Genomic DNA, 27,922 nt, shown 5'->3' with positions numbered 1-27,922 from the left:
TGCGCACAGCGTGCGCCATCATTTGCTGGGCAGCTTTGACAAATAGTGTTCAGCATATATTAATCACCGTTCGGTCTCTTGCCTTGTCTCGCGGCTTGTACGCGTGATTCGATTCGCGCACGTAAATTTGGTCGCTCGCGCGATCACCATGCGTACATACACACGCTCGATGCAGTCAGACGAATCTGACTTGTCACAACGCTCATTATTGTTGCTGGATACCAGCACAGAGCACATCGATTACTTACACCTGCCAATATGCAAATGCGCCACACGAAGAATTGGGGGCCTAATAACGAGCATGTTGCGTAACAGCGCAACGTAATTGCGGTGGAGTGCTCGCGGTATCGAACTACCATTCTGCCCGCGAATGCACTGAAATCGAAGCGGGCTTTGGCTCTTTCTCTCTCTCTCTCTAGCTTTAGGGCGAATACAGTACAGCGGCATCGCGCAGGCAATGTTATAAACGTTTCGCAATTTTGTATAAATAGTACGTTCCGCGTTGTTTTTTCGAACAATGTCCGCGATGCCTGGGAAAAATTTTGTCCGGAAAAATTACTCCACTCGACATTACGTAACGAGAAACGCTGGTGCATTTATAAATATTTGAATCGCGCCGAGATTTACGCGACGCCGACGTCGCGCCAGATGGCCGGGAAATATTACGCGAGCGCGCCGGAGCCGACGCCGATCGCATTCCGTTCACAAACGTCGCCGATAAATTGACGAACACAATCAGTAATCAAACCCGGTTAAATGAACATCCTAACAAAACGTGTTTAAGCGAAAACTTGTTTAAACGCCGCCCCCGACTGTTTCCTGTCTGCTGGCAATCTGTCAAAGGACTCCTGTCAGTTTTTCAATTTCACCAATGTCGTTTATCGCGCAATATATTCGCGCCATAAATAATCATGAAACGACGGCGGAGGCGCGTAAAAAGCTCGCCGGTTTTTGTCATGAACATTTAATCCCCCTTCGATCGCGTGTGCGCGTTATACTCTCGCACACACACTCATACACACGCATACACACACACACACACACACACACACACACACACACGCACACACACACACACATTCAGACACATGCACGGCCCACTGTTTTAATCGCTGCTGCATTGTTCGCTACAGCAATAAAGGAAGGGAATTCGGGAAACAGCATCGAAGGAGGAAAGGCGCGCGAATTAGTCCGTATGAAGGGCTCCTTTTTTTCTTCCCCTTTTTTTCCGTCCACCTTTTTTGCGGTCGCCCGTTTTTCTATCTGTCGCGCGGCTAGCCCCGTAAATAAAAGTCGGAAGCGGATGCGGTCGGGCCGCGGAACGCGCGCGACCTCGCCGTTGAGATAATGGACCGAGGATAATTAACGGTTCCCGCCTCACCTCCGACGTCGTGCGCGTCGACACGAGTGATTTTAATTTCTGTATCTGTCCCGACTACGCCGCGCGAATGATTTGCTCGTTACCGCGCGCTTTGGGTTCCGCCGCGGGAGGCGCCGCGTCGGCCGAAAATAACGTAAATGCAGCATCGCTCGAAATTGGTCGCCGTATTTATTATACTTATTAGTGACAGAACCGCGTTACGTTCAGGCGACATCATGCGATTGCGTGCGTGACATATCGTGAGAGTAACGTCAGGCTATTATCCAGCTTTTCTCTCTTTTATTTCAAACTTTTGACATAGACAAGATGGTACCCCGCGATCTTAATCTCCGTGAATTCCGGGCTTATGGCAATAGTCGTTCGCATATTTTAGTTAAATTACACTGTTTGAATCTCTTGAGAAAGATCTTCGGAAATTTGTCTCCGACAAGATGATTTTCGGCATATAAAATGGTATGCGGAGTAACAAGGCGCCTTTTGACTTTTCATTTAGACCGCTTTGTGCTTCTCCTTGAAATTGCTTCCTCAGGAGATCCACGTTGTTTCACGTAATTTCGCGTACATAGTGCTGCATCTGCCGGCAGAATATTCTACAAATATTTCGCGTTTTTGAACATCGTACCTATGACAATATTCAGGTGGCTTTAGCGTGTCGCGAAATAAAGGCGATAGTACTCCATTCGGTTTTACCTCCCTTTTATGCCATATCCCAACAGAATCCTACGACATAACGACACGCCAAGGACTTCTAGGATATTTGCTCGCGGCAAACATGCCGCTGCAACTGCAACTACGGTGATTTTCGGTACTCTGTCTTCTGGCTGAGGCTTCGCAGCAATGGCGGGGCCCGACAAGCGTTATTAAACCTCCAAGGATGATGCGAGAAGTCTCTTACATCGTTCGTCACGATAGTTGGTGAATTTGGGTGCAAGGTACTGTATATATAATGCGTAGAGCCAGGAAAGAGTAAAAAAATCATACTTCAATACTAACAGTCGTGATATTTTCAATATTGATTATCCACATACGAATAAATGCACTCGCTAATTGCCCTCCTCTCGCATGCTGGTACACGCGCAAAGTCATCAGAGAATTATCGCGCACAGTTTGTAAAATATCAAATATCAATCAAATCAGTTCCTGTTTGTCGAGATATTTGGTTTCATGGTATGCACAATTCTATACGTACGTTGATATATAAAGTAAATTGCATAATAATATCCTGTAAAACTTACTCGTAGCAAATTATGATTCGTCGATTATCGCGCTACCTCGCTGGTTATCGAATTCCGCTGTTGTCATCATTATTGAATGTAACCTTTGTGTAAAATAATACGCGTGAAAATGTCGTGTCACACCTGTCCATGCGATACATCGGATATAGCCGTAAAACTTGCAATTATTATATATGTCTGGTTTACTAGATATAATTGTATTTTATTTTATTTCTGTATTATTTACTCGTATTTTCGTGTTGGGATGAAAAATGCGTGATTTCACGTGCTACAAATAGCGCACAAGTTTTACCAAGCGAAAATCGATGGCAGTCATTCCGCTGCAGTTTCGTTAAAGTCGAATCAAAAATTGTATTTTATTCCGCAAATAAAAATAAGAAGAAAAAGTAAGAAATTGGCAAGAAGAGTAATATTTGGTGCGAAGGCTCGGACAGATAAATGTCATCTTCAATATCACGACTCTGTGGAGTGTCAATTGTGTGAGGTTGTTACTCTTTTATACGGGGTAGCAAGGAAGGAAACCAAGGAACGAAGGAAACCAAGATTTCACAAGGATAATAACGAAGTCACAAAAATATTGAAAAGTGCTTCATCTGTAACTATTTCCGCTATAAAAAATTAATTAAGAGATGAACAAATTCGTTGCAGGTGATAGCACTGACAAAATATATAATATATTAAAGATTTATTTTTAAAACTATTTTTAGGTAATCGGTTATCAATCTTCATCATTTTAAAATTAATTATTTTTGTGGATTTTATGTATTATCTGCAGGCCTTCATACAATTTTGACTTTGAAAGACGAGACTATCGATCACGTACAAGCTCCGATGTTAGATAGAACCCTATCAGTAGAAGGTTAAATTGGTTGTGAAATTCGTTTTAAAACTTGGGAAAAGTTTTTCCTTCGGTCGTGTACATTTTCCAGGATCATTGCTTCAGGAAATGTACATTGAAATTGTACATCCCATCGTTATCCGATCGTTCGTATATTTTTAATTCATTTCATCGATTCGTTGGCGCATTACGATATTGTTTTTCAATTGCATTTCCGTCGTTTTATTTTCGGGCATTTCTATAAATTCACGGGAAAACAAACATTTTGACAATTCAGAGAAAGAAATATTTTAACACAGCTCAATCTCTGGTTATATCTCTGGTTATATTTATCTTGTTAAATTTGCTTCACGAAATCTCTATGTTAAATCCATCTCATCTGAAAGTTTCTGTTTATTAATCATAATTATATATATTCCCGTTAATTTCACATTTTGGACACTTTTAACAGCACAAAAGATATATTTTTAAGTATAATCAAATTTTTGCGCAAGAATTATACTTATCCTTCTTTATTATTCTCTAAAGTTATAATTAATTCGTTAAGACATTACCTGAATGATATTTGCAAGTAGCACGAGGGCAATGACCTCGCGCTTGAGATAGTAAATTCCCTGTGCGAGTTTTATCGAGTAATTAACCACCAGAGAAACACCTGGTTATCGGATGTGGGCCGCACACATCGGAGGCATCACGTGCGGGCCCCTGTTTTCGTCAGACAACACTTAGCACTATCAATCTTTTGGATCCAACACTTCGGTAATCTTCACGGCAAGAAATATGGTGGATCGTAAAAGCAGCGAGCGCGAGTGTCGGAATAATAAATCGCAGCGGCTCCCGACCCCCCTGTTTTCCCTATACGCGTCCGGTCCGATCATCCCCGTCCCACCCGCCTTACCCATGGGCCAACCCCGTCGCGTTTTCGATCACGTTTCCTCCCTTGCCTCAGTCTTCCTTTGACATCGATTTTGTATCAGACAGGTAATTACGGAATCCGAGTTATCCATGCGAATCCATCGGCGGGACGTGCCACGAATTATTATCACGCGATGGAGTCCATCCGTATCTTCCATATCCCGCCAATGCTCTCTCCTCTAGTTTTCCATCGTCCTTCAAACCGTTGCTGCTATTTCCTAGCTTCCCCCTCCCTCCCTCTCTCTCTCTCTCTCTCTCTTTCTCTTTCTCACTGTCTTTTCTAGTCTTTTCACACTCGAACTTTTTTCCGGTTTTCATGTATCGAGACGGGCGGAAAGGCTGCAATTGCGTGGCGGAATCGCGCTGCTATCGTCGTTTCTATTTGCGGCAGGAATTCCGCACTCCGTAAAATTATTGTACAATGGTGGACAAGAACGACCGCACGAATGGTGCGAGAAGTGGAAAAGAGATCGGACTAACAGAGAGATCGGGAAGAGGGTGGACACGGAGACGCCGGCGTTACTGCGGCGACTCGTGAAAAAGAAGGCGACGATTCCGCTGCTCCAACCGAGACGCGATATAACTTTCAACGCGGACACTGTATCTCCGCATTAAGGAAACGTCCCGCGGAACTTTATCGAATCCACTGACGCCGCGTTCGATTCTTCCGCTTCCGTCCATCATCCGGCGTCGCCACCCTGACACTTCTGTCGATCGTCGTGGCGTAGATGAATCGGGAGCAAACGCGTATCCGCTCGCTCGATCGCGAGGGATCAGCGCCGGGAACGTATAGAATTACCTCGCGTACTTAAGAGTATCTCCCTCGCGAGAGGAAGCTCCGCGCTTCCATAGTATCGCTTCATCAGCCGCGCAGATCGACACGTTCACGTCAACGAGCCGGAAAAATGAACCGACTACGAACTGCGGCCAATCTCGAATCCACGTCTTCGGATTGAAAAGGGGACAAGGTATATAGAGAGATAGGATACATGCACGTGTGTGTAAAGGCGGAATTGCAAAATCAGCTTTCGACCATATCGCCAATATACTTGCGTTTTCTTGAGTTATATGATCGGCGGTAACGTTTCGCCAGAATACAAAGTAGACTATACAACCCCACAATGTCACGGTACCCCCTGAGACCCCTGTCGCGCTAAAAGCGACGCACGAATAACTTCGAGACCGCTCCACGGGCCAGATGCCATCATTTCGATACGCCGATCGCGCGTGCATACCCTGCGGAGCCCTCCAGTCCTCCGCAGGACAAAGGGAATAAATTTGTATCGGGCGGTCGGGCATCATCGCGAACGCGAAATTATTTTGCATCCTGGCCGGGCACACGAACGGTAAATGCACTTCCCGTCAGCTGCGCCCTACGAGCGCACGTAAATCTGCGATGGATCGCCGATAAAAGGGAGTCTTTCAATCGTCCGAACGATTCGCGGGAACCCGGGGTGCGAGGAGGCAAGGGATCGTTAATTTCTTTCTTTTTTTTCGGGAGAGGCTTTTTATTTAACACCCAACGTGCGTTTACATCGTCGGCGTCGTGTTATCGGCGGATTGACTCGTTCCGTACGCGGATTCTGCGATTACGCGCTCCGCACGGTCCATCGGGCTGCCACTGAGCGGGTATATATATTCTTTAACGTCATTCGATTTTTATCGTCGTGGGCCGTCAACAGTCCTTCCTCGTATTTTTACGGGTTGTCAGTAAATTGCAGACGAAACGGACGATAATAATTTCTCGATTTGATGCAAAATACGCGCGTTTCGATTCGATATTACACGCTGGATCGTTCATTCGTCCTTCTCTCTTTTTTAATTTTTATGGTGATACAGGCTGACATCGTGTATGGAAAAAAAACGAAGATAAACGTTATCGCTTCATGCGCTCGATGAGCTTGGCGGAACGGCATATAACGCATTGTTGTCTCATATCGATTGCAATCAGTTCGAAATAAAACAATGAACCTCGCGCAATCTCATTATCGCGCTCTAAAAGGACCATACCGATACATTATTGCTCGCAGTAACTGCGTTTTACCCTTCCTCATCGTTTTATCGCGTAGCTGGCAAATTACAGCGCGTTTTATGTGCCGAGAATTTTATGATTGTTTAAGCTGATTGCGCGCGCGCGCGTGCTATACTCTTTCGGCTTATGCTATGCCTCGCCTATAATCGATATGAGAATTTGCGCGTTTATCACGCAAAGATTTACACCCCGACGTGGTAAACTTAATTTCATTGGCGTACCCCACACGTTATTAGTGCGCGATATATTATGCGAGATGCACCCTCTCTCGCCTTGACGTTTATCTTCTCTCTTAATTATTACTTTCCATCCGTTTCGTTATCTCGTAATAAGTTACTCGTCGAGCGAATTAACGTCATTTGCATCGCGTTAACGTTTTAACGTCGAGCGCATGCGGCACTTTACGCCCCGAGTCTGAGCCGATGTAAAACAGCTGTAAACCCCGTTTGCTGAAATAACCATCACACTACAATCGTATAATCGATCGACACCGGAAGCGCCGCTTACATCGTGCTTGGTAAAATAGGAAATCAACCGCGGTGGCCTCGCTCGTGGGCCGGGAGTTCTTCAGGAGACGGAGGGAGAGATTACGGTTTAATGTATTCTCCCGGGTATACAAGTTCTTCGTCGTCGTCGACGGCCGTGCTCGTCAGGGACGAAGTTGCTGTTCGTCTGCACAGCCAAGACCGTCGTAACAACCGCCATTGCCATGTTAATGGCCCGGCGAGCCGACGCGCGCTACATCGCCGCGATCTCTTAGCTCTTCTTCGTGGCAGCTAGATTAAGGTACGTATAATTTTACCGCCTTATCCATACCTCCTTCAGAGGTCCGTCTGGCATGGCCGGCACGGAGCAAGATACCTCGGCATGCAAATATAACGGGATACATGCTAATCCGCCGCGCGATCTCAATCCGTTCGAGTCACTTATCCAACAAGAAGTTAACTACTTATTCAGGACGCACGAGACGTCATGGTACGCGTAAAACGCAACAGCTTCTCGACGGAGAGCTGAAGGAACATTGATGCAAGCGAATGGTGTCTCGCAATTTATGTACTTCGTTAAAAATTTTGTTGCAAAGATCTTTCTTCTCTTTATCCTTTTTCTTGCTACAGAGGGAGAAAGAGAGAGACCGTAACTTGGAAGCGGTGACGTAACGGAAATGAAGTTACACGTACATTTGTCAAGCTCGACAAGTGTATTCGATACGTAGCGCAACTCTCGGCAACTCGTTGCAACAAAGGGACAATGCAAACTAGCGCGCACGCGCGCAAACGCGTCGGCGACGTTTCCGCAACATTACCGTCGTCGGTCTCGCGCGTCCCGGCGTTTTTCGCGAGCGACTAGAAGTACGCCCGGCGTGCTTAAACTCGCTTCGGAGCGGACACCCCCGTTCCCGGGGAGTCCCACGACAAATGAATCCGCTCGGAAACTCGCATGCAACACGGCGGATCGTTAAACAACTTTGCTCTAGGCCCTTCCTCCTCGTTCCTGTCCATCGGAATTGGATGCGAGCTCGGGGAGTCGTTAACAATCCCGAAAGATATTCCCCGCCGATATTCCTCGAAATCCCTTGCGGTGGTGTCTCGCCCTCGCCCTTGGACAGGAGACACGTCGTCACGAGGAAAGTGAAGAAAGGGTACAGGCACCCCGCACGAAGCGCGAAGGTGGATCCCGTTTTAATTCCGGGCGTTTCTCGTGCATATTCAGGAGTTTTGCGCCGAATGTCAGGACGTTGTTATGCTAAGACCGCGTGCGCTCCCCGGTTAGCTCTTAGCATATTTCTCCTATATTTCCCGCGATACCCGTAGCCGCGGCGCTTTCCTGGAGAGGCGACGACGCGCCTCGCCCGCAGGACGCCGCTTCCGCACCTCTCTCTCCACCCTCTTTCTCCTCCCGTCGTTCTCTTCGCTCCCATTTCCGTTTGTCGCTCGCCTGCTCCATCCATTTGCATCAGCAGGTTTAATTACTCCTCTGGTGCGTTCTATTTTCAACTGCTTGACGACGACGACGACGACTGTCGTCGTCACCGTCACCGAATGCTTGTCTCGTGTTTCAGCATCAGACGGACTACTGATGGGGGAGTTTCGAGAGAGTGGCGATATTCGCCCGGCGACTCGGCGGCAAGTCGAGACCACTGACACATGAACAATCCTCCGTAACTTTTCCAGAAACGTAGAAATCTCTTTCGAAGTATTTCAGGTGTGAGCAACGCAAACACCGCGTGTGTTTCTTGAGTTTTGCTCGCGTACATAATCGAGCATTGCGGTCAAAAAGACGAGTGATTGCGAGGACAACCGGCCCTTGATGAAGGTCTTGATTGACCACGGTGATGCTGACGCCCGGTAGACGACGACGTATTTATCTACAGCGTCGAGTTAATCCTCGAGACTGGATCTCATCGCCCGGTCGTCGCTGCAACGCCGGCTGATGAGATCAGGGATGGTTAAAGGCAACAATTATGCGATTAAAATCGTCTGGCAGCGTGCTCGGTGCTGCGGGCGACAGCCGACGAAATTAGCGTTGTCAAAACACACTAACGCGCCGTCGTAAAATAGAACACGGTCGCGTTTATGCATTACATTATCGGATATCTTGCTGCGCGACGTAATTCCGAAATACCTTGAGACGAGCGTTACATCGCTGATTGGAAGCTGCTCGGGGAAATATTTATGTTGAATAGTGGCTACCGACTGAATTTCCACTGGACAAGAATTGTCATGTCGCAGACGCAATTCTCCATATTTTGATTGTTCTTAATCCGGGATATGATTTAATTGCTATTAAATCACTATTACGCGCAACGCGCGTCTACTGTAAAACCTGATAACGTATCAGCGTTCAGGTAATTTGCTCAAGTCTTTTCAGGTGAATATTACTCGTAATTATTGTCCGTTAATGAATTTGACATAATTTATAGAATTTTTAAATGAACGTAATAGTGTCCGCGTAAAATTCCGAATAAACTCGAAAATGTCGAGAATACGAAGCGGAGGGTTTTTGATTCACATTACGTGTGAAGCAGGCGGAACATGAAAAATCCATTTTGTCCGCTACTTAATGTCCGAAATTCTGGTCCACGTTGCGCGTTATCTCCCTGAAGCGGCGGCTTCAAATTTATAGATGCTAGGTAGCCGTATCTTAGTAAGCAGCAGCGTTTGCAGCAGAAACATACGCCTCTCCGCGTGTTAGGTGTGCGCTTCTGCTTTCTGTCGTTCCGCTCCGCGTTCCTATCTCATTCGCTCTTTCTCTTTCTCTTTTCCTTGGCACATTTCCTCATTATTTATGAATTTATGCGACCGTCTTATAAATGGATTTAAAAAGGATCAACACGAGTCGTCGTAGGCTGCAAAATACGTTTACGCGAAGGATTACACGGTGAAGTTTTTATCGAGAAGATTATTTCAAAATATGAAGCAACTGAAAGAATACGTAATTACGCTCGCGGCTACATACATATGCAAACGCGCTGTAAATGCGATTAGAATTTTTCCAGGCTAAGCGTAATTCCCGGAAATAACCATTTTCATATTAAAAATATAACAGCGCTGTCACGGTAACATTTCCAGCATAGAAAGGCTGTTGGATGCGTTTCGCTATCGCAAAAACAATTATCTTTCATAATTTAGAATAACATCAAAATTATAATCTATAATATATTATCACATTTCTTTAATAAGTCACTAATTTCAAATTAAATTTATCAGAAGTGGAAAAGGATACCATCGAAATTGCGGAATAATAATCATAATTTATTGCATTGATGAGTTCCTCCCCCATAAACAGACCCAATATTCAATAGATTACCGCAAGAAAAAAAGGTAGACATTATATGAGAAACGAGCGTATAATCTCGAAGACAAATGCCATCTTACGAGGCCCCCACGCGATAGCTCGAGAGTCGTTCTCGCTTCGTGCAACTCGGACATTAATAATAACAGCGTAACTAGGTCGTTATTTTTCGAAGGGAAAAATAATTTCCAAGTGTAATTAGATATTCACGAGGGAGGAAGAGCTACACGGGGAATACCGCGTTTGCGCGGCGTTCTCTGTTTTCCCGTTAAAGGCGCGACGCATTAATCAGCCGCGAGTTTTCTCGCTTTCCACCTTCTTCTTTCTATCGTTTCCTGCGAATTTACCCGTGCTTCTTTGTGCGAACTCGGTGTATAATGTCGAAATGAATAATTAGTTAATTGCTTCTCACGGTCTCGTCACAAGATCGTCTCGAAGAATAAATTTTTATGTCCAAGAAGAGAGAGAGAGAGAGAGAGAGAGAGAGAAATTCTAAAATTTTCTGTATTTCATGAAAGCCAAGCATGGGCGAGATATGTTTTGAAACGTGCACGTTCTTTCTTCAATGTGCTATCGCACATTGTATATAACACACAGTCATTTATAAAGTTACTTTTGCTGGATAGACCAGAAATGTAAGGAAACAGTGCATCGCGAGGAAAGATCAAAACGTAGTGCGCCAACTTAAGGCGCAGTTTCATTTGTATTCCAAACAGTAAAATATATTAGGTTAACATATCTTTATTTCGTTTGTTTAATATTTTTAATGACGAATATATTTTACAACCAAATATAAAACGAAGAATACGAGAATAATGAGAAATGATTACGACGAAGCTTAAAGTTTCACAGGCTCGAGAACGTCGTTGGACGAAATCCGTAACAAAATCCGTCAGCAGGATCCATTTTTTCACCCTCAAAGTCCACTGGAAAGGGAGAAGATCCGGGATAATTCCCTCATATTTAATTCCGGCCGGCCTCCTAATTTATGAATCATCGAGAAAACATATAAATACAATCGAAACGTTATCTACGGCGCGCCGTCGTGGGGGAGAGAAAAGGAAAACGTTATGCGGGAGCCACAACGAGATTAAAAAATATATCCCAAAGGCGTGCCCGATTCCACTCCAGCGACGATCGATCATTCGTATATATTACCATTTCCGCGGTGGAGTTCAGAGCGCGGAGAGAAAAAGAGGATATCCATCTTCTCGTGGCATTCGACGTCGACGTCTGGACGAAGGAGAGACGGGGAGGAAGGAAAGGAGAAAGGGGAAAGAGAGAGAGAGAGAGAGAGAGATAGGAGACGATATACGCTATTGCATCGCCATTGCTATGTAAGAGAACCGTCGCTATTTCTCTCGCGGGGAGAATGCGAAAAATAAAAGTGACAACGTCTCCTGCGCGTCTCTCCCGGCTCGACTATTTTCCTCATTATTTCCTTTTTTTACTCCACCGATGACAGGTTATCAGATTCGCAGCCGTAATGAGCCACATTTTCGTACGCGTTGATCTTTCGGGCCTCCACCTCCTGCTCTCTTCTCTTTTTCTCATCCCCGAAGGCGAGGAAAGACTCCTCGTTAACTCTGCCTTTCTCAAGAAAAGGGGATTCTGCGACGCTGCCTGTCGGACAGGGATTCACCCCTCTTGTTCCTCTTTGCGCCCTCCCGCGAAGGGATAAGCCGATCGCGCTTTTCGCTTTTTCATTCGGAAAATGCGAGGAGCGACGTCATTCCGCTAATGAAAACGGTAAGTCACGAATCTGATTTAATCTGCACACGGTAAATGTAGCTCGAGTCTCGCGTTCCCGCTCGAGTTCACTATGCTCGCACGCTGTATTCCAAACTGCGGCGGAAAACGAGCGAGATGGAACCGTAGTAGTCAGTAAAATCTGCAAAGCCGATTCTGCACACAAATTTCGCTTCATTCGGTATGTGCGGCACGGCCGGGCTGGCAGCTGGATATATCCAACGGAGGGTATCGATTGATATGACCGTTTGCTATTGATGATCGTGCGCCTAACAGATCGAACCTTTGCAAAAGCATCACGTAGCCCACACCGCGGCGAATGGTTATTGAGTTGCCGAAAGTCGGAGGTCGGAATTTCGGCGTCGATTGCGCATCATCTTGAGGATGAGACCCCATTCTCGCGCGATACCGAACGCCATATATGTCGCGATATATGCCATCATGATATCACAATCTTAGTCAACGAAATCGGTCGATAAAGTTTCTCTGTTGCTTGCAACTTGGAGCGAATATCGATTATCGGAGATCATACACCTAGGTTATACCTAGATTATCAAAGATTATAAGCAACAATATTTTAAGCAGATCAGAAATGTGTCCGAAGCATTTCTCGAGTTATACTTGAAGTAACGAATGTTTTCAGTTCCGATGTTAAGTGTCATTAAATTGTACGATGCAATTGCGCTGTAGACGAGAAACAAAGCCTGTAAGTTAAATCAACGGACACGGGATGGAACAAGGGTCAATGGTGGATGGACGTGATTTTATTGGTTCGTTTGCGAAAGCCGGGGAAAATAAAAAATGAAAATAGCAATTTCACGGCGGAAGAGGTAAAGAAGACGATAGAGAGCCTCTGAAAGAGGGCTGACGTGCCCGAAAGACGAAAGGCGGAACGAGTAACGCACCAAAAAGAAGAACGAGCAAAATAAGAGAAAGGGAGGACGAGAGAAAGAAAGAAAATGAGGGGAGGAGACAGGCGTGATTCGAATCTAGTCTTCGCAACGTGAGAACGTGGGGTAGGTGCGCCCTTTGCCACTCCGGGACTTCCTTACCGCTTTTTCGAACTCCGAGCGCACGTTCCGCCTCTCCACTCCGTCTGTTCTTATCCCCGGTTCGATTAATCCTTACGCCGCACTCGACGCTTGTAATAATGGAGGAAAGTTCGAGGAGAGGTGCCGTTACTGGTTAAAGTTCGAGTTATTCTAAATATTCTCTCGGTCCCGCAATCGTCAAGGATTTTTCCAGATCCGTAAGAGCCTGCTCTTGGACTGCAAATTTCTTACATTGTAATCAACTGCAATGAAGTAACAATAATTTCTACAGAAGAAGATAAGTAAGAAAAGCATAAAAATTCTTCTTTATTTCTCATTAACTTTGAAACAATTAAAAGTATAACGATATTTCACTAGCTAATTCTATTTCGATAATCAAATCTGAATTCCATTTATTGATCCACATTGCTGGACGAACCAACTCGACATGGAATTGATTTGAATTTCGCACTATGAACGGAATAGCACAAGAAGTTATGTCGATTGGGTCGTACAACGCGGCGTTGCCGAAACGAGCGACAAATTGTGATTATTCGGCGTCCCTTCGCGCCTAGCAATCCATTAGGGGGACGGCCAGGAATCTTCTGATTAAAATTCACCACCTCCTTCATTCCAACCGTCATTAAGACGCTCGCAAAATCGCGTCTGCACTTCTCGGTCAGCTGAAACTCCCAACGACTGCGAATGGGGGCGTAAAGAGGATACACGAGAAAAAGGTAGCGGCATGTGTGACTGACAAGAACGTCGCGCCGTCGCGAAATGAAGCTGGAACGCCGCAACGAATATGTGTACCATCGCGCGATGTGCGCGTGAATACATTCACGGACGCCACGAGAGTAATCATTCGAGATGATTAATGGAACCCTGCTCTCCGAATTGCGACAACGGTATTAATCTCGGAAATAAATACGCAGTTTTGACACATTTTCTTCTTTTTCTTTTTCTTTGCAAAAACCGACACTCATCAGAAAACTGCTCGCTCATCAAAAATATAATTTGACTCTTCTTGTAAGAATTGATCTCATAAGGAGCTCTCTCGTAGATCGTTGAGTCAAAGTTACGCGCGTTCTGCTCCGCTCATATCGACTCTTTATCGCTCATATTGATTTCACAATATAAATCGATTCGCCATAAATAACAGTTTTCATCGACGCGAATCCGTCGAATTGGCTGAACGAATGGATGTGTGAGAATACGAAGACGTGTGTGTGCGCGTGTGTATACACGTGTGTAACTGGGTAATACGGATTAGGATACGTAAGTGGATCAAGCAGGAAATATCTTCGGGGGATACAGTCTAGTTGCCCGGCGGGATGGGTCGCGTTATGCTACCCTTTGGTCCCTGTCCAGCCTCCCCAATGATGCTCCAACTATTTTCCGAATACGTAACTCTTAGTTGGCGAAGCGGCAGCCGGCCAAATATTCATGCGACCTCATATCGTGAAATGCAAACGGATGATTCGTCTCTCGCGATACGTAAACTGGATTATGCGTCCTGAGCCAGGATAGGAATCCTAGCGAGGTGTACGATGGATAAAGCAGAAAAGCGAAGGAGCGTTATGAGCCGTCTAGCGCGGACTCGAAGAATATAAAATCAAAAGGAGTTGAAGTCTTGAAATATTGAATGTCTGCGCAACTTTGTTGCATCCTCCGCAGGGCGCGGTCTTTCGGATATACTTCACTAAGAGTGAATTAAAAATAATAATTCTCCTTGCCTTTTGTACGATTTCGTTATGTTTTATAATATATTTGTAATATAATATCATAAATATGTGGAAATATACTATTATTAATCGTAAAATATCTATAAATATTGCACTTTGAAGAATCATTGGAAAGATGTTATATTCAGTAGCAAAAATAAATGAACTACTTAATAAAATTAATACGGAAAACCTTTAGTTATTTTATTAGTTATTTTATTTTATTAGTTATTTATTAGCATTAGTATTTTAAGTAAAATATAAAGGAGCTTTCATCTATCTCTTTTCATTTGTGCTTACCGAACGAGAAAGCGGTGCTAACAATGAACGTTATAACATGCATCCGAGTGAACAAGCTTTTATAGAATCACTCCTTGCAACCAAAGTAATTAGTAAACAGAATCAATATTTATTACACTAATGAAGGAGATAAGAATAGAAAAGATAATATAAATAGATAAGATAAGAAAAATTTTCTGCAAAAGAATTCTGCATGCATTACGCCGATTGAGCATTTGGCATGTTTCCGTGCCAAATCTCAAAAATGTATTAGTAATTGCAAAGCAGAGCTGGAATTTTTGAGATACATTGTAGCACATTTGTATGCAGTAATCCTTAAAATATCGAAAGGTGGTGAAATAAATTCTGTCATCTCCGTCCTTTTAAATTCTTACCTAGTTCCTTAAAAGCGGAAAAGGTGGACAAATATTTTGAGTTAAGATTCCATCCATAATTCACGTAACAAACCAACCAAATGCGATAAAAATGGATGGGAAAATGTATTGTCCAGGAAGAGCATGCTTCTGTCTACGTGCCAAAGTTGTTTACTCATCTCCATAATGTGTTTACACATTCTCAATACATCGTTATTTCATTATTTCGTCAAAACTTTTTTTCCCCTAATAGAAAGTACTATCGAATATGCTCAGAAAAGTCTGTCGAAATGCCTTGTGCAAATGAAATACGTCTTGGCTTTCATTATTGCGCACAATGAGATAAAATTTGGAATTGTTTCAATTCATTTCAAGTCTCAACTTAATTTAAAAAAAATTTTCCAATTATAAACTTATCTAGACTTTAAATGAAATATAGATGTAAATTATACAATGCAATTAAATAGGCTTTGCCTCTTTTAATTAAAAAATTAAAAGTGCTAAATGCATAATTATAATTATTATATTATAAAGCTTTATTTCAGTAATTAGATTTATTCCAATTTTAAAAGTTTATTTGAGCCGATCTCACGCGATCAACTCGCGGCCGAATGCACCTAAAAATGTACGCCGCGACGAGAAAGTTCCCTTTTCATTTCCCACGCTGATATGTCCGAATTTTTTGCTCGCGCGAAAAGTTACGAACGATAATATTCGCTTAGTATTATGTCAGTACGAAGTTTCCCAACTGCCGGCACGTAGTTGACTCGCTGAACAATATTTTCGTGCTCGAACAAGCCGATAAAAAGTACTGGGATACTTCCCGTAATTAACTACCATGCGACACTGAAAAAAAAGGAAAGCGGGAGAAAGAGAAAACCTACTGGCGATGGCCAGTCGTACGTTTGTGTCCGCATGTAAAAAAAAAAGAAATGGAAAAGAGAGAAAGAGGCTGCAGGCTAAATGATTTTTTTACTTTTTTACGAAAAACAATGCGTGGGAAAGAAGTTTCAGTTTCGAACAAGGACGGAGCTTGATGAAACAGATTAATTTTCCATGCTCTATTTTCCTGTCGAAAACCGTTTCGTTATCGAGTTCGTTACCGAGGAGATGATCACTGTATAGCGTAGGTGTCCGTATACTGTTGCGACATTACATGCAAGAAACTGCAACAGGAAATATATCGATATCCGAGCAAGATCGAGCGAATCGCATCCGGCCATAATAACTCGCAACTTGATATCATTTGCGGGTTATCGCGATGGCCACCAATACTAATACCGATACCATTCGGCGATGATGAGCGAATAGCCGACGCGTGATAGACGAAAATCATGCGCGCGTATGGCTGCTAAAATTTATATTAAAATTCATGGAACGCACGTGTTTCCTGTCGCAATTACACCCCCGCGCGCGCAGGGGTGCATATTACGACCACTCTATATACGGAGCACACCAACGAAAATTGCGAATACCGTACCATGCGACCCTGGGGATTTTCTGTATTTCGTAGCCGACGATCAATCGCTGGTACCACTATCTATAAACACGGGGCCACAAGAGCGAGTTACGAAATATTAATTCCGGAGAATCCACGCTTCAGTGTGGCATATGATTAAATCGCCACGGTAAAAAAAGTGCTTGCGAGTTTCGTAGTCATCGAGTGTTTTCCGTGAATGAACAAACTGTAGAGTTGGAACATGGGGAATTGAAATAAATTCAGCATGTTCTGAGGACGAGGCTGAAGCTCGTAAAAAAGCTCCACATTCGACAGGGATTTTTAAATCAATCTAAACCATTCTCTGTGAGGTGTGTTTTCTTTTATGATAAATTATAATTGATTTAAAAGGTACATGTGTGTAATGTAAAAACTTGTAATGCTACATTTAATCACAAAAATTATTCAAAGATGTAATAACAAAAATGTAATAATAATATGTCATAGCTTTTTTCGAATATAACATTTATTATGACATACCTGTTCTCGTAGCAAAGCTGTGCAAAGTAAAAATGACGAAACCAGGAAATACGAAGGGATTACATTAACTCGAATACGGCGAGTAATACGGTACTATTAGCGGTGTTTAACAAGACCATCTTGAAATGGAGATTCACCGAAACGAACATTAAAAATGGAATAAGTATGTATGTATGTATGTGCGCGCGCACATACTATATATATATATATATATATATATATATATACATATATATCGTTATCGATAATTCGATAAGCCGCTCGATGTCTCTAGCTATTACTTTCTTCTTTTTTTAAATATCCGCCGACTCATGGAGTTCCAATCTGTTTCTGTAATAACTAGAGTAAACGATCGGACGTGACGTCACTCGCTCCGTGTGCCGCTAAGCCGGAAGCGATGGAATTGCCGGAGATATCGTCGAGGAATGAAGCAAGTCGATCCTCAGAGCGGACAACAGATTCGCATTTGCATAGTGCAGCCATTACACGCTAATGTCGGACTTTGTTTGCCACGAAAATTGATGCCCGCCGTATTATTCTCTTCGTTTCGTATTTTTGGGTCGTAACGACGAACTCCCTCCTAACAAAACCGGTGGTATTCGCTCCGATCGATGCCGCTTTACCTCCACCAGGAACGTTCGCTCCGATCATCCGAGGTATCCCTTTTGTCCTATTCGCGGTTTTCTATTCGATCGGATTTTTGCACGATCGCCGCAGAATTTTCGCAAAATCTCATGCAATTAAGGAAAACGAGAGTTGATTCAAAGATTCATCCCGAAATATCGCATCCCGGATACGGAGCGAGAAAAATACAAATGGAGTAGTTTATAAATTATTGCAAAAAATGTTCGAGGTGAGTTTCTCGAATTCTCGATGCCACTGGCATCATCGTCCATTTGTCTAGCTACCATCGCGAATTAATTGACATGGCATTCGATTCGGCTAATTATTCGGCTGCGCGCCAATGTCTTTCCGCGTGCTCATCTCTCCGTTTTCCTCCGTCGCCTTCCGACCCACTAATTACGTACAAATATTCTACCGCGCCGGCACTCCTTTTACTATGAGCTTATACCATCTCGTACGTATACATATACACACGTATACTCACACTCGCGCACGCACGCATATGGTGCTTGCACGAGGGAAATCGCCCAAGTTCGGGCAAGCAAGCAGGCAAACATCATTCGGGCACTTTGTAGTTACAGCGCGGATGCTTGCTGATACTGATTGTGTGGGATTGTTTATCATCCCATTACTGCGATTGCCGTAGACATATCATGACATTTCCCGTTACTATCATCGCGTTGGCAGAGCTGCTTTTCGCGTTGAACTACCGAGCTTCTCGTTAAGATAGCAATCGTGGATCCGACAATCGTGGTTCGCCATCGCGCTCTTCTCTCGTATAAGAGAATAATATGTATACAGAGCATTAAAAATCGTCATGTCAGGAAATTTAACGTCGACGAGAGTCACAGTTTCTAATTTTAACAACGCGGCGATACCGCGTTCCATTTTGTGGTTCCGACTTACGTGAGATCTCTCATTACGTTTACAAAACTGAGTGGGTGGAAGAGCATCAAGGAGCGGTCGAAACTGTCGCGCACGACGTGTAATAATTAATTAATTGTATCTAAAACTCACCGATGGTGGTGAGAACCGTCAGAGAATAGAGGAATGCCTTCGGAAAGTTCCACTCGTACTCAGGCACACGGCGTTCCGTTACGGTCTCGCTGGTCGAGCCCCCCGTGTACGTCCCGGCATTTTGGGTCGCCATCATGTCCTCCATGATCCTCTTCACCAGTTGGTCCTGAAACTGCGCGATTTCCTTGTCCGCCAGCTTCGTCCAGTTCTCACGGTAGAGGATATTCAGATTCTCCGTGATGGTCCAGATCTTCTCCACGGTCCTCGCCCGGGCCTCGTAATTCAGCTTGATCACGACCCAGAGTTATTAATTAGGCGACATTTCAATTATTGTCGAGCACTGACAAGGTATTCCGTACGTTAGGATTATGGGACTTGATACGCGTTAATTAAACTAACTTCATACGCGCGCGTTAATTAACATAGACTAGCGCGACACGTTTTGCCTGCATTCGTCGCGACGAGTGCTGACAGAACGCGACAGATTGCTCCGTTCGTAATCGCATTCATATTACATGAAGTTCGAGGAATTTCGCAGAGGAAGTGGACGAAATAATTGTTCGAGAAAGCGGATTTCCCCGGCGGTGCGACGATAAAAACCGAACAATCCGTAAAACGATCGCGAATATTCAGTCGTTTGTCAATGAGCGATTGCTATTGGAACAACAATCCACTATTACTGACCGGAAGTAACAGACAGCGTTCTTTGTGGCAATGTCCTCGGGGGATACGCTTTTCCTTCAAAGGGTAAGGATAGCGGGAGGAAGCACGATCGATAAAACTTCGTTGAAACGAGCGCTCGCGCCAGAACGCACCGATAATTCGATTGACTTCGGGTTCACTGAGGTCACCTCAGGTAGAAAAGCGGAATGAAACCGGAGACGTGACGATAAATCGAGAGTTGCCGCCGCCCCGGAACTGTTTGCTCTTCCTCGGGGAAAAGAGAGGTAAAAACAAGTTGGCGGCTTACGTGCACAACTGGGAACGACAATCTTAATGCACTCATAGCAGTATTGACAAATCTGTTTACTCTTTCCCTATTGTTCCCACGCCTGCCGTGTTTGTTTATAGCGGTACATTACTATATCAATTATTATAAGGTACGACTTTTCGAGTTCGACAGCAATTTCGTACCATTATCGTTAAACTTAATTATCTCGGTAATTAATGCGTGTATTGTGAAAAATCGTATTATACGTGATTTTGAAATAAGATTCAGTTTAATCTTTTAAAGTAAAGTAGATATGAAAAGGAATTTTAGTTAGATTTCTATTTACCACAAGGGGATTATTAGAACCTGATTGATGAAGAAAATTAATAAGTGAATTATAATTATTAAAATAATTATAAAACACAGGATGAAATGGAAAAAGAAGAATCGATTTAATGTTGCGTTTATTAATAGAATAGCCTTCTCATAATTATTCGACAATTATTGTACCTAGAAATGTACTACTATCTACTTTTCTTTTTGAAAGAAAGTCGAACGAGTCAAACTTCGAACAAAAGTCGTGTCAAAAAGTCGTAAATCCGTTAAGAAAACAGTAGCAAACAACAAAGTGAAAGAAACAAAAATCTAAAATAAAAATATTAAGTTTGAAAAATTTTTAATTAAAAATCTGTTATTTAGAGAAATGTATCGGAGGGCTCTGCTCACTCACTTGTTTCAACCAAGCAGTGGTGTTTCTCCTGGTCTGCTGGTTCCCGGCGACTGTCGTGGCTAGGGTTCGCTGCTGTAGGTCAATGTCGGAGCCGCGCTCGATCGCCAGAAAGATCACGCTGCCCAACAGGGTGTAGGCCAGCAACACGATGCATATCGCAAAGTTTATGAGACATCCCTTCAGGAACGAGTGCTGGCTGGCCTTGTCCGGCACTCCACCAAAGCAGAGGCACCTCACTTGCCGAGACGAATGCGCCTTCGCGCGCTCCGACGTCGATTTCGATCGCTTGAGCGACGACGTGTTGCCGTTGTTTGCCGGCTTGAAACCCTCGTAAGCTCGGTAATGCCGGACGTTGTCCTTCTCCATCCTCTCGCCTTCCTGTCTGCGGAATCACCGGGTTCTACCGCCGTCGCTTTCGTCGCTGGGCACGTCCTCAGGTGCGCGCATCTGCGTCTGTCCTGTTCCGTGCCACTTAGGTCGCGGTAGAGCTTACGGTATCCAGGACAAGAAATTCAAACGATCACAGCTCTCCTCTCGCGCACTGATTTCGCACACGTGGGTCATTCCGACACCTCAAACGTCTCGACACTTCGCTGAATGCCTTCAGTCCACCGTACGCTCCGCTATTCGCTCACGCTATTCGCTTTATTAGTTCACCACCGCGATCGCACGTAAAACCATCTCGGATCATCATATTTCGCGGTACTGCAGCAAGATCCCGATCGGTAGGAACGAAGTATCGCCGTGGAGTTTTCCTCGTACGCACGTCCTTAAATCTCGCAGGCTCGATCGGGACCACGGCTGCATGACTAGAGTTTCGCGTGGACTAGTAAGCTAGGGGACGGAAACCGCGTCTCCTGGCACACTCATATGAATCCGCTGGCGTCATTCGATCTCGGATGTCACTTCGATTCTCGTCACTGTAGATTTCTTATTACAACGCACGGCCGAAATCGCTCGACTGGATGATAGCCTTGAAGGATTTCCAGACAGCAAATGGACGGCCGATCGTACGCGACGCGGACACTTCCGTCATTTTTCCGTGACACGATCGTCCCCACTGGAATGTGGATTGGAATTCTATAGAGGAAATCGATGCCTGAAATATCTTTTACGATATTAGTTATCTCTCCGTGCTCTTTTGTTACCGATCATAAAACCGACGTCGACGTGTGATTAACGTTTTACAGATTCTCCTGCCAGAGCTGAAGTTATTAGCATCCGATAATATTTTCAAAGTGGCTTATTAATTTAATTTTTAACGTTCTAGAACTTTTGCAATTAATAATAGATAACAATTCATAAAATTTCAAAATAATATCGATAATTAGCTTTCTCAAATTTTCTTGAGAAAAACTAGTAAAAAAGAGAGAAGTAAATTGCCAGACGTAACAAACACAATTATTCATTTAATTATTCATTGTTCATCTCGCTTGTTCATGAGTGTAGCATCAAGTCTCGCAGTATCAGGCCGAGTTTTTTAGCGACTTAATTTAAGTTCGCAAACAAGTCGCAATATACGAGTGTTAACTGGTACTGACTAATGCATTATCGCACAGTACGCGGAAAACGGGCGGAAAGTAACGTCTCGGAAAAGCGATGGCTGCTAATCCTTTCTGCCTCCTTCTCTCCGTTCCCGTCTGTATTTCTCGTTCTCATCGGGAAAACAGAAACTTAAAGAACAGCGCGGAGCGAATTTTCGAAGGAGTCTCCATGAGTCACTTAAACTTTCTCCCTACCGTCTGAATACGAAGCCACTCGGTTTTCCGCTTTCCTATCTTTTCTCCGGGTGCAAGCAAAAAAATAGAACGAAAAGAGAGAAACGAACGGCAACGGTGGAAGATGGAGCACGGTCGACGAACGATAGAAACTTCAAAGCCTCATTCCAACAAACCGGATTTCCGTAATAAGTAAGCGCGATGCACGCCCGCGAGCGCCGATTCGCGCCCTCGGTGGATGTTTCACCCGGTCTCGCTCCTTATTCTTATCTCCTTGTCGTCGGGAGAGTTCCCGCGCTGTTTTAATGCACGACCGCCGACTCCGTGGAAGATCTCTATGGAGAATCGGTGACTTTTCCCGCGTCCTCGCGGAAAGCCGATTAACGCGAAGTCGCGCCGAGGTAATTCACTCGCGCGCTGCGAATGTTGCACTCTCGTTGCATGTAAATAAATCGCGCATTGTCTTCCGGGTCGTCTTGGAGCTCAGGAACGTCGCCGCCCTCGTGCTTCACCGGATTCTGAAAGGAGAAGAAAAAGAGACTCGATTACTCACGCCAGTTTCTCTTCCAGCGGAGAGATTCCAGTTAAGAGGCTACGCGGTCATTAACCCCGCATCCCGAAGCAAGGCGCCGATGATCATTTATCGGCTGCCGGCGGGAGTGCGCGAGCGAGAATTCGACGGATTATCTAACATTACGGAAGTGGAGACGCACTCGTGTGTGCCGCAACGCCACAACGGAGAATTCAATACACTCAGACGAATTTTATTCCCAGCCGGAATTTGTGAGAATCCGGGCATTGACGCCCGTGACTGCCTCGACGTCCTAAGAAAGACGGCTGAATTCCAGAAGGACTTTCGACGTAGAATTATTCGTGGGCCCTGGGGGAAATCGCAGGAAATTTCCCGCTATGTGTTTCCCCGTGTGCTTGCACTCGGTCACCCGGAGCTGCCTTTCCAGCGGGGACAATAATCGACGGTCACGGTAGAATCTACCATTACGGAGAGTGCAGAAAAAAGAGAGGCAAGAGAGACGAGTCGAGAAATAGGAACGAGCGATCGGAGAGCGATAGACGGCTGCGGGACATAGGAGTTACGGATTGGAAGAACGGCAGATGGATTCCGCGCGGAAAATATTGCTTTCTTCGTACGTTCGACATCCATAAATGCATAGCAAGATCAACCGATCCGTGACACCGCCTTCTTTATCCTCGGGCGTGATTTAAGACTCGGGCTCTCGCGGCAGATACGGATCTGAAGCAACGGATCTGAAACTTTCATGGAGAGTGATTTGCATAATGCGTAAGACGGCGAGCGATCTGCGCCCGGAAGTGTAGCGCAGTAGGTATCGTCGACGTTGAGTAGTAACGCGTGCCGCGTCTCACATTGTTCTGACCGTACATGATGTGCAAAGCGCTCTCGCCATAATTAGATATAGCGTCTCTCAATTATGTATTTTACGATTGAGTTCTGCCTGAAGAGCGTAACAATGGCCGTCGGCTACTCGTGGTTACGTATCTCGGTAACAGTGAGAGTAAAGTAGAGTCGAACTCGTACTTGCTCGCGCGCTCTCATAATAGCGTGAACATCCCCCCAGAATTCACCCTCCGTCAGTCATCCGTATTCATGACCGTCTAAATATTCACGATATACGCGGTCTTGCATAACGGCGCGTATTGCTGCTTCTCGACAATCGCACTCGCGCGCAAATATGGCGGACGGTAAGGCACGCCGGATACTAACCCGACGCTAATTTATCGTTCGGCGTGTGATCGATCGCAACGCTTGATCGGCCCCGCCCGGTCTTTGCGGCGGGGGAAACGATCTCGCTGTGGAACAAACTGCCAAGCCAGACCGCTGATCGTAAATTGGGTCTGATCTCTCCTCGCGTCTCAATCTGCAGCCTCACTCCCTCTTCTTCCTTTCTCTTCTTTTTCACCCTCTTCTTTACAACTTGTTTACGAGCCCACGATTTCTGACGTAGAACATTCCCACAGAATAATATTCTGATATTCGTTATTATTGCTATCCATCTTTATTTATTTATTGCAAATAATCGTTCGCATCCCCTTTAAAGTTTATGGATCGTTCGAGAGAACGCTGTGCAAGACCGCGCGATCGCTCGCGCGTAACAAATGTCCGCTGCCTTTGCTTTAAGGATGATAAAGCCGCGCCTTGAGAGAATTAACCCCGATTTTTTTGCATACAGTTGACACACGTACAGCGATTCTTGTAGATCTAAATAAGGTGTCTCGTGGACTACCGCCCGTTAAACCGCCTTGACATCGTTAAATATAATAATATAATAAATAGAACAATAAGTGCAAAACTAAACGCGAGATAAACAACGAAGAATTTGTGTAGCCGTATTGCGATCACCACATCCTTGGTTGCATACGTTGGTATAATGAAATTTTGTCAAATTTAAAGCTGTCTCATATCAATGTTATCATATCACGTTATTTCACCGGATTTACGTCACAATCGACTCACGCATTAGCATTTATAACCAATTCGCAGCGAGAATCGAAGGATAACCGGCGCAAAAGTCGATTACATCACCGACGTCGCTTCGCCATCGACGATCACGGAAGGTTGAGCTTCATGGGGGTGGTTCTCGCGACGTAGGGGTGGACAGAGGGGTAGCAAGCGAGTAGACCGACGGAGCGAAAAATGTGTGCGAGGGAGGAGGAACGAGCTGCGAGGAGTAAGAGCGGCGGGGGTGAGCGGGAAGGGAAAGGGATAGGGAAGGCAAAATGCAATTTTTCCGTTCGGCGCTTTTTCCAGCGACAGGGGAACCACCTGTGCTCGTCTCAGCGACTTTTAAATTCGTACCATTGTCGGCTCTATTTGCTGAAAAATGTTTATTCAATTTCGTTTACCATCACTGCAAGATATTTACCCGGTCGCTTTTGCTCGAACAGTTCTCGCACCACCGCGGACGATGGGAATTGGATGACGGCGCGGGGGTGGATACGACGCGAGGCGGACGGGATAGTCGGGCAGGTAAGTTCGCGATATGTACGAGATCGCATTTTTCCGGGGAGAGGCTACATCATGCAGACATCGATGGGACGTTGACTCGTGAAGCAATCTCCAGCGAGCGCCGGGCGACTACTCAAATGTTTAAAATGTCATTGGAGATTATTGTCGGCAGTCGTACATTAGGAAGCGCGACAGAATTCTCAAATTGTCAGACAAATTACAGGAATTGTGCAAGATGTACAGAGACATCGGGTCACGTAGAACGCACGGAAGCTTTTCTTAAACGACGTGTGGACTGCACACTCTCGCGCGGATATCTATAGAGTAAATCTATAGAATAAATCGACGATCTTAATCATTGCGACGAAAATAGAGTCATACATGCAGGCTGAATTACGATGAGTCGAGAATGAAGTTCCGGATATCTTTTCTCTCTCTCTCTCTCCCTCTCTTTCTCTCTCTATCTCTTTCGAGAACGTGTCGACTTCGTCCGGTTTCGCGTATCAGCGAACGAGATCGCTGTCGGCGATAGAAATTTATGGCAGAGTCGGAACCCTCGAAAATTTCATTAAGCCGTCCGTGCAGCGATATTGAGAACCGACAGCGAACCGATCGAAAATGGAAGTCACTATCGCGATACAATGCATCCGACGTATCGTCTAGGACGTGCGCAAAAAGCTCGCGGTTTGCGCTTTCATGTGTGCATATATATCTGTATGTATGTATCTATGTATGTGTGTCAATTAATCACCAAGAATCAAGCCAATATTTTAGGAAAGTGTATTAAACAAACAGCGAAAAATCGCAGAGAAAATAGTATGTTTTTACAAGAAAATGGATATTGTATGTTTTAATATTACCACCTTAATTAAAAAAATCAAAACTGCAAATAATTGCGATTTGTTGTATTGTAAGATGAAATAAACTTGTCTTATAAGAAATATTCCAAAGTTTCTTCTTCCATCATTCAAGCACGCGGAATTAATATTGTAGGTTCCGATACTAATGATTCTACATCCCACATGATCCCACATAATCCTACATAAAATAACAGGGACGGTTCAAGTCGCTTTGCGCCGACACCAACAAAGTATCGCGGAAAAAATAACGTCGTACTTTCTTCTTACTAACTTTTTCCAGAGTCCCATGTGGATTTCAGTTCTGCGCTCCGACACGTCTCTTACTTTTTTCCTGGTGGCCGCTCGCGGGTTAGCTGCGCGGTCTTATCTGTGCGCAAATTGAACACGCCGGCTGCACCGAGCGAGGCGTGTGCAAGAAACCGCGGGGCCAAGGCACTACGAGGGAACAAATAAAGACAATACATTTTCGCACAGCTGTTCGGCAAACTTCACCCTCGCCACCGCGCCTTGTCTGAGCACGAACGCCGCCGACTATCCGCGTGCGTCGGTGTGTTTAACCGAGGAGGAGGTCGCAATGTAGACTTGGCGACGTAGAATCTCCACTACGACACGGAATTCTCCGCAGTTTGTACCGTGAGTGTGTGCACGTACACGTACACGCGCACAATGCGATATCCGCGTCGAGGAAGCCACTCGAAACGAGTTCTTTCGCGATTCGGCTTGTTAGGGGTTGCGGTTGTGCGGTATGGAGCGACGTGACTGCCTGCGGAACACGCGGCTCGATTTTCCAGATTTTCCTATCCCGGGCGTATATCCTCCTAGAAGGAGGGCAGGATGGTTGCCGCCGGGACCACCATCGTCGTCGTCTTGGCGGTCGCAAACTTGTCGCCCGCGCTTCCGCCCGCCACCATGCCTCGTCTCAGGTCACAAAGTTTCTTGTTAAAGGCAAGCCGAGGGTAACGGGACCCCCGCGAATGAGCAACTTGTCGATAACCGCACGACGCACTCGCGATTGCGATCCCGACTCCCGCATCAACTTCGCGGCGCCGTCATGTTGCGTCAATATTTCCGCCCGCGTCGCATGAGCTCTTTACTTTGAAGCACCACCTTTGCCACCGACTAACGGGAGATTGGACAAGTTTTCGCCACCGGTCCCCGGTATATGTATGTATATATACATACAACGGTTATACCTGACAGTTCCTGTACGGATCCAGAGGATCGCATGACAGTCTTCGAATTTCAGATTTGTACTTTGATTATACTTCCATTAACGATTCGCAAACGTGATAAGTTAAAAAAATTATGGATACTCTTATCGCCATCATTTCTGTTTCTTGTAGTTCAAGAAAAAACATCTCTTAACTTTTAATCATTTTCTAAGTCAAAGTGGATACAAGAAGAGAGGTGAATGATATCATAAACTGTTGATACTTTATGACTTTATTGATCGCATCTCTATCATGTCCGGGTACCACAGTTTCGTCGGGTGTCACGAATGCGGAGGAACTCGCCCGCTCAGCCTTTGCACGCGCAAAGGGTCTGCCATGTGTCGATCTTTTGCAGAAACCCCGATATAAAGCGATATAAAGCGTGCGAACTTGCGCAAGATTTCGTGTTATTAATTTAGCGCAAAGTTCGGAATGCGCGCGGGTCCGATCAACCCTTCATCCCTGCGCCACGCCGTCGCTATGGTCAAGTAACATAACGATGGTAAAGCAAGGAAGTTTC

General features: G+C 44.9%; 2 protein-coding genes across 2 annotated transcripts in view; both read right to left on the bottom strand.

The window, feature by feature from the left end:
* Positions 1-18,958: 18,958 nt before the first annotated feature.
* On the bottom strand, positions 18,959-20,996 carry LOC113562567. The gene is made up of 2 exons (XM_026972320.1): positions 20,631-20,996; positions 18,959-19,255 (listed from the first exon to the last, which is right to left on the bottom strand). The coding sequence occupies exons 1-2, from the start codon at positions 20,994-20,996 to the stop codon at positions 18,959-18,961; spliced, it is 663 nt and encodes a 220-aa protein (XP_026828121.1).
* Positions 20,997-21,812: 816 nt separating this feature from the next.
* LOC105276286 overlaps positions 21,813-27,922 on the bottom strand; it is a 153,617-nt gene continuing 147,507 nt past the window's right edge. The window contains exon 4 of the mRNA XM_026972296.1: positions 21,813-22,866. Coding sequence (XP_026828097.1) covers positions 22,832-22,866 — 35 coding nt within the window. The 3' untranslated portion in view covers positions 21,813-22,831. The remainder of the gene's footprint in view (positions 22,867-27,922) is intronic.

The sequence above is a fragment of the Ooceraea biroi genome, chromosome 9, assembly GCF_003672135.1.
Source record: "Ooceraea biroi isolate clonal line C1 chromosome 9, Obir_v5.4, whole genome shotgun sequence".
Lineage (NCBI taxonomy): Eukaryota > Metazoa > Arthropoda > Insecta > Hymenoptera > Formicidae > Ooceraea > Ooceraea biroi.
This window is presented reverse-complemented; position numbering and strand designations above follow the sequence as displayed.